Source organism: Oncorhynchus nerka, linkage group LG17, assembly GCF_034236695.1.
Source record: "Oncorhynchus nerka isolate Pitt River linkage group LG17, Oner_Uvic_2.0, whole genome shotgun sequence".
Classification (NCBI taxonomy): Eukaryota; Metazoa; Chordata; class Actinopteri; order Salmoniformes; family Salmonidae; genus Oncorhynchus; species Oncorhynchus nerka.
The window spans coordinates 14,952,266-14,964,891 of NC_088412.1; the positions used below are offsets into that span (position 1 = coordinate 14,952,266).

A 12,626-nucleotide genomic window follows, 5' to 3' on the forward strand; every position below is an offset into this window, starting at 1 on the left:
TGTTGGTAAAATTAATTATGCATGAATTTATGCAGATTTTAAAATATTCACATGAATATTGTATGGTCACCAAGCTATTGACGTGGTTTAGCAACAGCAAAGCTCAGTGCAACATGGCAGTGTTGCCATTGCGGTTGGTTACTGAAATATTAGTGGAATCTGTGTGGGTAGCTGGACAGGTAGGATGACTGACAGTGAAGGTGAACAGGTGGTCACGTGTCAGGTGACAGAGGAATGGATGAGACTGAGGTAGGAATTCCTTTAACCATAAAGTGGTATATTTACTGAGTAGTCTGTGCTGCATCACAAAGGAAACAAAATAACATGTGTCCGATCAAATTCATAATCACAAAGATCAAATCATAACAAGCATGAACATAATTAGGGAATTCAACAATCCAGTTTATTAAGAAGTCAATAGTAATCATCCGTGAGTCATTTAGGCTCGTAACTATTTATCATAATCATGAAAGAACACAAACAGTGAATGGTTATTCGATCTATAATCCCCATTAGTTAGCAAACAATGACGTGTTTCATTCCACCCTTTCAATTGTCTTCATGTGTACATGTAATTAATTTCATTACATATTAACCATATCGATTGCATAATTGGCCTATGAGGATCCGTAGGGCCGTGATCATTGACAATTCACATTACACAATATGTTTGAAGCCGCGCTCCGCGGTAATAACTACAAACAATAACTGATGGCCCACTCTACCGATCGCAACAGATAGTTCAGATGAAAGGTAACAGAGTCGGTGGATTCATGGACGCACAGAACTTCTGGAGAAGTCGGAGTTAAGGAAGAGAAAGCAGCGAGATCAGGCGATGGCGGTTTCCTCCTTTTATGGGGATGAGATCTGTCGGTCATTGCCACCTAACCTAATTAAAGCGCCCCTGGCCCAGCTGAGTAAGTGGCCATGAATTAAAGGATTATTCCACCAATTTATTCCACCATGGGCCGTTTCTACAGTTACCGTTTTAGTCACATCTTTGGTCACGTTCACGCGCGTCAAACAAAAACACTCTAATGATTGGTTGGCTATAGAGCCTCCCACAATGTAGGTGATGGCTGCAGGATGAAGTTGGTGAAAAGCAACTGCAGAAACTCAAAGTCGACTGCAGTCAAAAACGTCATGACTATTGAACACATGACTTATGTAAAAAAAAAAGTTCATGCAGTCGACATGTAGACGCAAGTCAGGCAGTTTTTGTCCCCATAATGCAACACTTTGAAAGCCAACGATGGTCACTTGACAAAAGTGAGCCGCTCGAACGCGCCCAACATGTCACAAATACACAACATAATATACCACAACTGCACCAAGGCACAATAACAGAGTACATACATCAACAGCAAATCTAGGCATCATGTATTCAGCTTTTCTCAACAACTCCTCTATACTCACAGTGCGTCAGAGCACCCAGTTGAGGAGTCTGCAAACAACAGGAAGTAATACAAGGTTTTGTATTTATAGACACACTTAGATCTAATGATAGATGTTCTGCTACTGCTCATATAAGGCAACATGATAGCCCTGTTTTGGTTTGTGATGGTGACTGTAGACATTACTTGGGCTAACGGTGTGCGTGTGTGTGTGTGTGTGTGCGCGTGCACATTTTCCATTGCAGCCCCACATCAGACAAAGATGCTGCTGATGATGGAGATATCCAGTAAGCACACACACATGACTCCTTTCACCAGATGGTCACTATGGAGATGCTGTATATCACTGTTATCACAATATAAAAGAATACAACCAGTATCTAGTCAATACATTGAAGTAATTGCCTGCAAGATAATACCTTGCTATTCCATTGTTATTGAACACTTACCACTTTACCTCGCTCACTGCAGACCTTGTGACAAAGTATAAAATAAATATGTGGCAACAGCTACTTTGGATGACAGTAGTGCTGTATCCCTGGACAGGCAGTGGTCAGTTGTTTTCCCTGTGTTTATCTTGCCAGGAAGAGAGGCTCTGTGGCCTACGCTTCCCAGAAGCCCTGGCTGCTCAATGCGACGCTAGTGGAGAACATCACCTTCGAAATGCCCATGATCAAACCCAGGTGAGACTTGATTAGAAATGACTTGTAAACCATTAGAACAAAAGTGAAACATGGTATCTACACTGTACAAATGTATGTAAAGTTACAGCAAAAATCTTAACTACTGGAATTCTATAGTACAGTACAGTAAAGAGTGATGCATTATGGACCCCCAAGGCCCAAGGGTTACTTGACCTCTGATTCAGGCCATTCTGAATCTCTGTTTGCCTCATTTGTCATTGAGAACTGTATCTGCCCTAGCACCCAGCCACAAACCCCCACCCGCGGCCGAACACCATATGTTTCCCCTGCCACTGGATGGGCACTGTGACACATGCTTTTTAAAAATCCTAATGACAAATGGTTTCCCAGAAGAGCAGGAAGCCTGTGTTTACGCTCCTCTCTCTCTGGGCTTAATAGGCTAGCTGCAGAAAATATTATCTCACGGAACCCTGATTTTTCTCTGTTGGTGTGGAGACGCATAAAAGAATAGTGTTTACCTACTCACACTGGTTACTTTTCCACTCACTCTCTCCTCTCTCTCAATTCAATTCAATTTAAGGGCTTTATTGCCATGGGAACATATGTTAACATTGCCAGAGCAAGCTAACTAGATAATAAACAAAAGTGATATAAACAATAAAAATTAACAGTAAACATTACACTCACAGAAGTTCTCTCCGTTCAACTCTGAGAAAAGTGGTTGAGCAAGCGCTCTTTTTCTCTCTCTCCCTCCCCCTCTCTGTTTCTCAGAGCACAGGAGCTGATCGTGGACGCAAAAAATATGTAATCAAATTTTGACGTTTTTTCAGAGGAGATCTTAGTCGTGCAATTTTACATCTAACTAAGATGTTGTAGTATTTCTCAATGAGAAAATGTGCATGAAAACAAGTCGTCTCTCGTTGAATTACAACAAAGACTTTATTGAAGAATAGAGTCTTAGTACACGTCGGCTCCCAAACTTCTGCTGGCCTTCAGAAAATAAATGGTGTGCCCTTACTGAAGTCCAAAGTGAACAAAAACTTCACAAAATGTCTTCATAATATATGCTGTAACTCTTCGGAACTGCTTCGGCTGGGAAGCATGTGGGTTAATAACCACCCCAGGGCCAAACGATCTGTAGTCTGCCCAATATGCTGAGGGCTGCGGGCTCCGACAGAGATCAGCGACAGAGATCAGCGCAGTCTGCATTTATCATGCTGCACATGGTCAGACAGACAACTTTGGGAGAAAAATATTTTTATGAATTAGCCTACACTCTTAAAAATAAAGGTGTAAGCTGGAACAGAATAAGGTTCTTGAGAACGATGCAATAGGGGAACTATTTTAGGGTCTCCAAAGAACCATAAATGGGAGGGTTCTTTGACGAACCCTACAAACATCTAAAACCAGAAGTGTTTTTGCCCTCCAGGAACAGAATTGAATAGCCATGCTGTAGGATTTTAAGCCTTATTTGCATATTTCCCAGGGTTACCAGTACCATCCATAAAGTGAATATGTTGTCATTAAAATTGATTTAAAAAATGCATTTTTCGTAGAGCCTTTTGAAGGCCTAGTTTAACCCTAATACAGTGGCAATATCAGGCCTACAAGTCACATTATAATGACTTGCAAAGGGATGTGAAATTCCTATTGGAATCCAGCCAGAGTGGGGAAAGCCCACATTTGGGACTTTTAGTCACCTGCATTCAGAAAGACTGCCAGGGTTGAGAAGGCTAAGATACGACAATACCTTAAACATCTAAACTGGAACAAATATTTCAGTAACGGGGGAAATAAGTAACAGATTACAAAAGTTTAGAAAAATATATGTTATATATATTTTAAGATTAATTAATCAATCAATAGGCATGCAAAAACATAGATATTGAAACATACAATTCTACAAATCAACCTGCAATAGACCATTCTGGGAATTATGATAAAGATGGACGTGTTTATCGTTCAACTCTGATTATTAACACCGACACTGGGGTTGTTTTACATCACTGAGTGTTAATTGAACTATTTACAGTACCTCAGAAATGTTACACTGAAAAATAAACCCCAGTTCACACTGGCCAATTTGATGTGTGCTATGAAAGAGACACATCTGCAGCCTTCCATACATTTCAATAACCTTTTATAACTCTGTAAAACAGTAGAGGCCACATCAAGAACCCCACACATAAAGGGAAACTTAATCGACCTCTCCGTCAGATGAACTCGTTGATACCATTTTTGTCTTTGTGTTCAGTATAAAGGAAATTAGAGGTAGTTTCGCGAGCCAATGCTAACTGGCATTAGCACAATGACTGGAAGTCTATGGGAATCTGCTTGCACGCTGATGCGAAACTATCTCTAACTTCCTTCATAGAGATTCGTGACATATCATACGTTTAGAAAATGTGTAAAATGTTGTATGTTTTCCAAATTCATAACGTATCATTTGAATTGTAAATTGTAACATATCATGCTAAATGGAGTGTCCTGGATTTACATACAGAATAATACGAAATGCTCTGAGATCAGGTTGGTTTTTACTGTAACTTACTGGCAGCCAGTTACCTATAAGTTACTGTAAAAAAAAAGTTAAAGTATGTAATCGTAAAAGCACTTGTTTACAGTAATGTACTGTTAAACCAACGTTTCTTTGTTATCTAAGGTAACATACAGTACCTTTTTTACAGTAACTTACAGGTAAATGTCTGCCAACAAGTTGCCAGCAAGTCTCTTCAAACTACCTCTAGTTTATTGGCTGATATAGCACAGTAATACCGATGGCCTAATATAATAGAATCTCTGGTCATTTAAACTGTTTCTTCTTAGGTTATTTTGCGCGTTTGGTATTGCCCATAGGGCGCTAAATTGCTGGGACCATTGCTGGCAAACAAGCTGTGTCAAATATGACAAAATAATATTGCGGGACTGCGGTTGGGGACCAGTTTTTGCTGAAGCGGGTGGGTGTCGGACTGAAAGTCAGGGAGCGGGCAGGTGAGGTATGTCAAGCTGGGTGTGCTGAGTGGGAGGGAGATTAAGAAATCAGTATTCTACTCTAGGCCTTCCTTCCTACAGGCTGTCTGTTTTATTCTCTCCTTCAGGCTTTTCTTGTTCTCTGGCCTCTCATTCCCTCACTAGCCCCTCTCTCTTTCTCTCTTTTCTTCATCTCGCTCAAATAAAGTCCCTAGGCATGATTCATCCCAACAGACAATTCATTTATTCTTAGAGTTTCAGCCTGAATACAAACTGAGAATAATATACTGTTGTTGACTGGGTTGCTGCCAAACCACTGTTGGTATCCATAGTTAGCATACATCTGAATGACCATGAATTGAATTGCCACTAAAGCACACTTCAAAATAAGTGGAGGTGGTGTCTACTAGTCCTCGTACAGTATCAGCTTTCACCCAGCCAAGTCACCTTATTGACATTGCAGGGTCTTTGTTTTAATGTCACAGTTGTCATCTGATGACCTGTTTCGGTGTTGCCCAGGTACAAGGCTGTCATTGAGGCGTGTTCCCTGCAGCCGGATATCGACATCCTGCCACAGGGAGACCAGACGGAGATTGGAGAGAGGGTCAGTGACTGTATCTGTTTCTGCCACTGTGTCTGTCACTCAGGACCAGCCGTGCCTGTCTCTCTTCACTCTCAGTAACTAACTGACAGTCAGGACTGCATGGTAATACCATTTAGGTATAACCTTTATATATTCAGGTTTGTCCCGTAGAGACAGAATCTCTGTTACTAGTGATGCCTGTCACCACCTGTCTCGTGTTGATGTTTATATGTACCACCGTCATCAGAGGCTACCCAGTACACTGTCATGTTTCATTTGGTCAGGCATCGTGTTATGTGATCAGGTCTCGGTTGTGTTCTCTCCATATCTATTTTATTATTGTGAGTTTGGTGCAACAAATGTTATGCATGTGACAAAGGTGTGTGTGTGTGTGTGTGTGTGTCTTTTAGTAATTTGCAGAGTGTATTTCTGGAATGTCGGTGTGTGTGTAATCTCTCATGTACAGACTGTAAACATATGCAAGATTTTTTTTCTGGGTTAACCGAATTGAGTGTGTGTGTTATGTGAGCGTACCAAGTAATTAGGCGTCACTCTAAAGCAGGAAGGTGGAATAAACGAGTCAGGAAAAAGGTTTTTCTGATTGAACACGGTTCTCTATTGAGAGTATTTTGTCAACAAAAACATTCAAACATAATCAATGAAAAATCTTCCAAGGAAAAACACACATCTTCTTCTCCAGATGAAACAAGAACACAATAGGATAATCTTTAAACTACAACAAACATAAATCACGGTTTTGTCACGTCTTAGTGGTTCTTTCAGCACAGCTTCTCTCTCTCGGTGGCCATCTTCCAGAGATAGTTTCCCCCCCCTCTCTGCTGGTTCCATTCTCTCTTTTATAGGGGAAGGAGAGTATCTCATTAGTACCGTCAGCTGTGCTTAATTGACTCTGGTTACCTTGTCTCCCAGGCTCCGTTGGGCAACTATCCATGAGCCCAGCCTGCCCTCTAGTGGTCCGTCCACATACCTTCCCCCCCAGGACCGAACCGGAGGGTCGGGGGGCGCCAGACGCACCGTCTTGGTCGCGTCGGGACAGCGCGTCTGCATTCCCGTTCCTCGATCCGGCCCTGTGGATGACATGGAAAGAGAATGGTTGTAAAGACAAAAACCATCTGGCTATTCTGTTGTTATTGTTTCTCTTACCAGCCATCCACGTGAGGGGCGCATGGTCAGTAACTAATGCAAACCTCCGACCCAGTAGGTAGTACCGGAGATAATCGAGGGCCCACTTGATGGCTAAGGCCTCTTTCTCTACGGTCGCATACCTCTGTTCCCGATCGCTGAGTTTCCTACTAATGAAGAGAATCGGCTTCTCTGCTTCACCTTTACCCTGAGCTAGTACGGCCCCGAGCCCTGTATCCGAGGCGTCGACCTGCACAATGAACTCTTGTGAGAAGTCCGGAGCCTGTAGAACGGGATCAGAACACAGGCCATCTTTTAACAATTGAAAGGCCTCTTCCGTCTCGTCTTTCCACTCTACCTGGTTTGGCAGGTTTTTCCTGATGAGGTTTGTGAGGGGTTGGCAATGGTTGCATATCCCGGGATAAAACGGCGATAATATCCTGTTATCCCTAAGAAGGCCCGAACGTCTCGCTTGGTCCGGGGTCGAGGCCAGTCACGAATTGCCCTGGTCTTCTCTGCCTGTGGGCGTATTTTCCCATTCCCCACGGTGTACCCCAGGTATTCCGCTTCGGACAAACCCAGGCAGCATTTATTTGGATTGGCTGTCAACCCTGTGGCTTCCAAACTCACGAGCACCGCCCGTAATCGCAGGAGGTGACTATCCCAGTCCTCGCTGTGGATGACCACATCGTCTATGTACGCCGCTGCATACTCTTGATGGGGCCGTAGAATGGCATCCATGAGGCGTTGGAAGGTTGCAGCGGCACCGTGCAGTCCGAAGGGCATCCTCACATACTGGAAAAGCCCCTCTGGAGTGGCGAAGGCAGTCTTTGGGCGATCCTCCGGAGCCACCGGCACTTGCCGGCGGCACAATATCCCTTCGTCAAATCCAGGGTAGTGATGAACTTGGCCTTTCCTAAGCGCTCCAAGAGTTCATCCACGCGGGGCATGGGATACGCATCGAATGTAGAGATGGCATTCACGCCCCTAAAGTCGTTGCAGAGTCTCATACTACCATCGGATTTGGGGACCAGGACTATGGGACTGGACCACTCACTCGTCGAGGGCTCGATCACGCCCATCCTCAACATCTCCCTCACCTCTTTCTTAGCGATGACTCTGCGAGCCTCAGGAATCCTGTAAGGGCGGATATGCACCTTCTTGCCGGGTTCAGTGTGGATATGGTGGAACAGGACATCTGTTTGTCCTGGGAATGGAGAGAATATTCGACCGAAGTTCATAATCAGCTTGTCTAGCTGTCTTGACTGCTCCGGTAGGAGAGTTTGGCCACGGCGCACCTGTGGTAGAGCCTCCTCTTTTTCTTTGCCCTCCAGGGCCATCAAAGCCACCTCCTCCTCTTGTCCATGGTATGTCTTCAGCAGGTTTATGTGATAGATTTGGACCTTCTTCCTCCTGTCAGGTTGCTTGATGAGGTAATTGACCGGTGAGACCCTTTTCATTACCTCGTAGGGCCCCCTCCACTGCGCCAGCAAGCGATGTTCGGCCGTGGGCACAAGCACCATCACTTTCTCTCCCACGGTGAACTCACGGCGAACTCACGGGTCCTTTGGGCCTTCTCCATATGCTCCTTGACTATGGGCCACACTGCTGACAGGCGGTCTCTCATCAGGGTAACGTGTTCTATTGTGGATCGAAAGGGGCATGGTTGGGTCTCCCAGGTCTCCTTGGCTAAGTCGAGGATTCCTCGACAGGGTCTGCCATAGAGCAATTCAAACGGAGAGAATCCAGTGGATGCCTGGGGTACTTCTCGCAGGGCAAACATTAAGTGTGGGAGAAGCATGTCCCAGTTTTTCCCGTCTCGGGACACCACCCTTCTCAACATGCTTTTTATCGTTTTGTTCAAGCGTTCACACAACCCGTCTGTTTGAGGGTGGAATATGCTTGTACGTATCTGTTGAACCTGATATAACCGACACAAGTCCTTCATCAACCGGGACATGAACGGGGTTCCTTGGTCAGTCAAGATAGTCTTGGGGAGGCCCACACGAGAGAACATCAGGAATAACTCCTTGGCAATTCCCTTTGACGACATGTTACGCAGGGGTATGGCCTCCGGGAACTTGGTAGCGTAATCTATAACCACTAGGATGTACTCGTGTCCTCTGGCGGATTTTGGGAGGGGTCCTACGAGGTCCATAGCTATGCGTTCAAAGGGAGTCTCTATGATGGGGAGAGGAATCAAAGGGTTACGTAGGTGTGGCCGTGGGGCTGTACGTTGACATTGATCACACGTCCTACAATACCTGGCCACATCCCGGGTGACCCGGGGCCAATAGAATCTCTGCATGATTCTGTCAATAGTCTTGTCTCGTGCCAGGTGTCCTCCTAGGACGTGGGAATGGGCTAACTGTAGAACTGTATCCCTGTATGGCCTAGGCACCATTAGTAATTCCTGGTTTTCCCCCCTTCGTCGTACGACCCAGTATAAGAGACCCCGCCTGATTGCATAGTAAGGAAGAGGGGGCTCACCTGATCCGTCGACGTTCCTCCCGTCGATCACCTTCACCTTCCTCATGGCCTCCCTTAGGTCTGGGTCTCTATGCTGCGAGGTGCCGAACTGTCCCTTTAATTCCTGGGGCAGGTCGACCTCGGTAGAGGGATGTGGAGGTTGTTCCACACAACGTCCACAGTTATTTGAAGCATATCTGTTTGTGTGTGTGTACATGCGCTGTTGTCTCCTGATGTCCACGATCAGCTCCTTCGTTTTGTGGACATTGAGGGAGAGGTTATTTTCCTTGCACCACTCTACCAGGGCCCTCAACTCCTCCCTGTAGGCTGCCTCGTCATTGTTGGTAATCAGGTCTAAACCTGCAAACTTGATGATTGAGTTGGAGGCTTGGCCACGCAGTCATGGGTGAACAGAGAGTACAGGAGGGGGCTGAGCATGCACTCTTGTGGGGCCCCAGTGTTGAGGGTCAGCGTAGTGGAGGTGTTGTTTCCTACCTTCACCAACTGGGGGCGGCACGTCAGGAAGTCCAGGACCCAGTTGGAAAGGTCGGGGTTCAGACCCAGGGCCCCGAGCTTAGTGATGAGCTTGGAGGGTATTATGGTGTTGAAGGTTGAGCTATAGTCAATGAACAGCATTCTTACATATGCATTCCTCTTGTCCAGATGGTATAGGGCTGTGTGCAGTGCAATGGCAGTTGCATCATCTGTGAATCTATTGGGGTAGTATGCAAATTGAAGTGGGTCTAGGGTGTCAGGTAAGGTGGAGGTGATATGATCCTTAACTAGCCTCTCAAGGCACTTCATGATGACAGAAGTGAGTGCTACGGGGCGATAGTCATTTAATTCAGTTACCTTTTGCTTTCTTGGCTACAGGAACAATGGTGGAACAGCAATCCACTACAGTGACAGTCTGCCCTCGGGGAGAGCTGCTGACATTCAATCACACACTCTTAAAAATAAAGGAACCAAATAAGTTTTGTTGAGAGCGATGATATAAGGGAACCATTTTAAGGTCTCTGAAAAACCATGTTTTTTTTGAAGAACCATACAAAAATCCCAAACCAAAAGTGTTTTCGGCCTCCAGGACCAGAATTGAATAGCACTGCTGTAGGATTTTAAACCTATTTTTGCCTTTTAGTGAGTTTTAGAGTTACCAATACCATCCATGACTGTGTTTACTCGTGAAAGAGACATGTTTGTTACATTCATTCATTTTTTTTGTCCTGTGGCCTTCACCAAGTGAGATCCTAAGTGAATAGGTTGTCATAAAAATTACATAATTTAAGGCAATATAATACACATTTTATAAGGCCTTATTTTGAGGGCCTAACTTTAGCCTACAACTCCTATTCTACAGACCACATCAGGTCAACAAGTCACATTATGCTGGCTTGCAAAGGGATGTCTATTGGAATCCAGCCAGAGTGAGGTTATCCAGCATTTGGAATTGTCATTCACCCGCAACCTACAATCAGAATGACTACCAGGGTTGGGAAGACTAAGAAATGAGACATTTGAACAGAAACAACCATTTCAGTTACAGGTGCAATAAGTCCAAGTAAAAGATTGGATTAGTTTAGAAAAATTGATGTTATTTATATTTGAGTAGCATAAGATTAATTAATCAATCAATCTACATGCAAAAACATAGATTTTGAAACAAACAATTCTAAAAATCAACCTACAATAGAGCATGCTGGGAAATATGATAATGATGGGCGTGGTTTTGGTTCCACTCTAGTTATTAACACCAACAATGTGGTAATTTTACACCAGTGTTTCCCTGTTGTGTGCTATGAAAGGGACACATCTGCAGGCTTCAATACATTTCAATAACTTTTTTAAATTCTGAAAAACTGTAGATGCTACATCAAGAACCCAACACTTAACTCAAAGGTTCTTTATTGGGCAAGAGTTCTCAGAGCTGAGGAAGAACCATTTAAGAACCTTTATTTTTTTCAGTGCACACAAGTGCGCGCACACACATAGTACAATACATACAGTGCCTTTAGAAAATATTCATACCCCTCAAGATTTTCATTTTTTAATGAATTTGTAAATACTTTGAAAAACATTATTCCACTTTGACATTGAGGTATTGTGTGTAGACAGAAAATCTAAATGTGGAATAAATCAAGGGGTATGAATCTATTCTGAAGTCACTGTACACACACACACACACACACACACACACACACACTCACTATAATGTGGTCTGGGTTACATAACCTCTACTATCATAGATTCACCTTGCAGGCAGACAGACATCTCATCACTCAGTATTGGGTGTGGGTATGTGTGAAAGAGTGAGAGAGAGAGAGAGGACCGAATGTCTTAAATATTTTGGAGTAAAACGCTCTCAGAAGATAGGTAATAGATGGACTGAGTAAGTTAGTGCATGTTTTCAGTCTGTTAGCCTTGCTCACTGACACGGTGTTGACCTGATGGAATGAATAATCTCTCCATTCATTCTTTCACATCTCTCTCTCTCTCTCTCTCTCTCTCTCTCTCTCTCTCTCTACAGGGTATAATTCTGTCAGGAGGGCAACGCCAGCGTATAGGTGTAGCCAGAGCCCTGTACCAACAGACCAATGTGGTCTTACTGGTGAGAGAGACAACCTGTCTACAGGTCTACACAGTGAACGATAGACTGCATGTGGACAGGGACAACGTACAACAAAAACAGAAGTCTCAGTATACTGAGAAATGAAGTGTTTAGATAGCTCTTTTAATCTGCTTTTCCAATCAGCTTTATCAAAATAGTCAGAACTCCATTAGTCCTGTTTTTGACCATTTGACCTTTCACTTTTAATCGGTGTTGTTTCAGGATGACCCGTTCTCAGCGTTGGACATTCACCTGAGTGACCACCTGATGCAGGAGGGCATCTGCAAACTGCTGAGAGAAGAGAAGAGGACCGTGGTGCTGGTCACTCACAAACTACAGTACCTACCACATGCTGACTGGGTGAGAGCAGTGTGTGTGTGTGTGTGTGTGTGTGTGTGTGTGTGTGTGTGTGTGTGTGTGTGTGTGTGTGTGTGTGTGTGTGTGTGTGTGTGTGTGTGTGTGTGTGTGTGTGTGTGTGTGTGTGTGTTAGACCCTTTTTTTTTGCACTAAATTACTTCTATATATAGTTTAAAAAATGGCTGTTTTTACTGGTTCCAGGGCTACCTACAGACGGGTCTTGTGAGGCTTGTGGGCGTCCTAGAGCAAAACAACATGCATGGGTTGAGTCTCACCGTCTGAGAGTGGGGTCTTATTAGTGTGTAGCCCAAACTGTTCAGACACTGCAGACCGCCACTAGTGTGTCTGTGGGTTTTTGGTTTTACAATCCTTGTGGGGACCAGACGTCCTCACAAAGATAGTAAAACAAGAACAATTGCCCACGAGGAAAAAGGCTATTTTTAGCCTTAGGTGTTAGGTTT

General features: G+C 44.2%; 1 protein-coding gene across 3 annotated transcripts in view; it reads left to right on the top strand.

Moving 5' to 3' along the window:
* Nucleotides 1-12,626, top strand: part of LOC115144802 (ATP-binding cassette sub-family C member 8-like) — a 165,653-nt gene that overhangs the window by 103,847 nt on the left and 49,180 nt on the right. For all 3 annotated transcript variants that reach the window (XM_065002992.1, XM_065002993.1, XM_065002994.1), the window contains exons 18-22: nt 1,640-1,681; nt 1,979-2,077; nt 5,528-5,612; nt 11,728-11,808; nt 12,031-12,168. In XM_065002992.1, the coding sequence (XP_064859064.1) occupies nt 1,640-1,681; nt 1,979-2,077; nt 5,528-5,612; nt 11,728-11,808; nt 12,031-12,168 (445 nt within the window). The remainder of the gene's footprint in view (nt 1-1,639; nt 1,682-1,978; nt 2,078-5,527; nt 5,613-11,727; nt 11,809-12,030; nt 12,169-12,626) is intronic.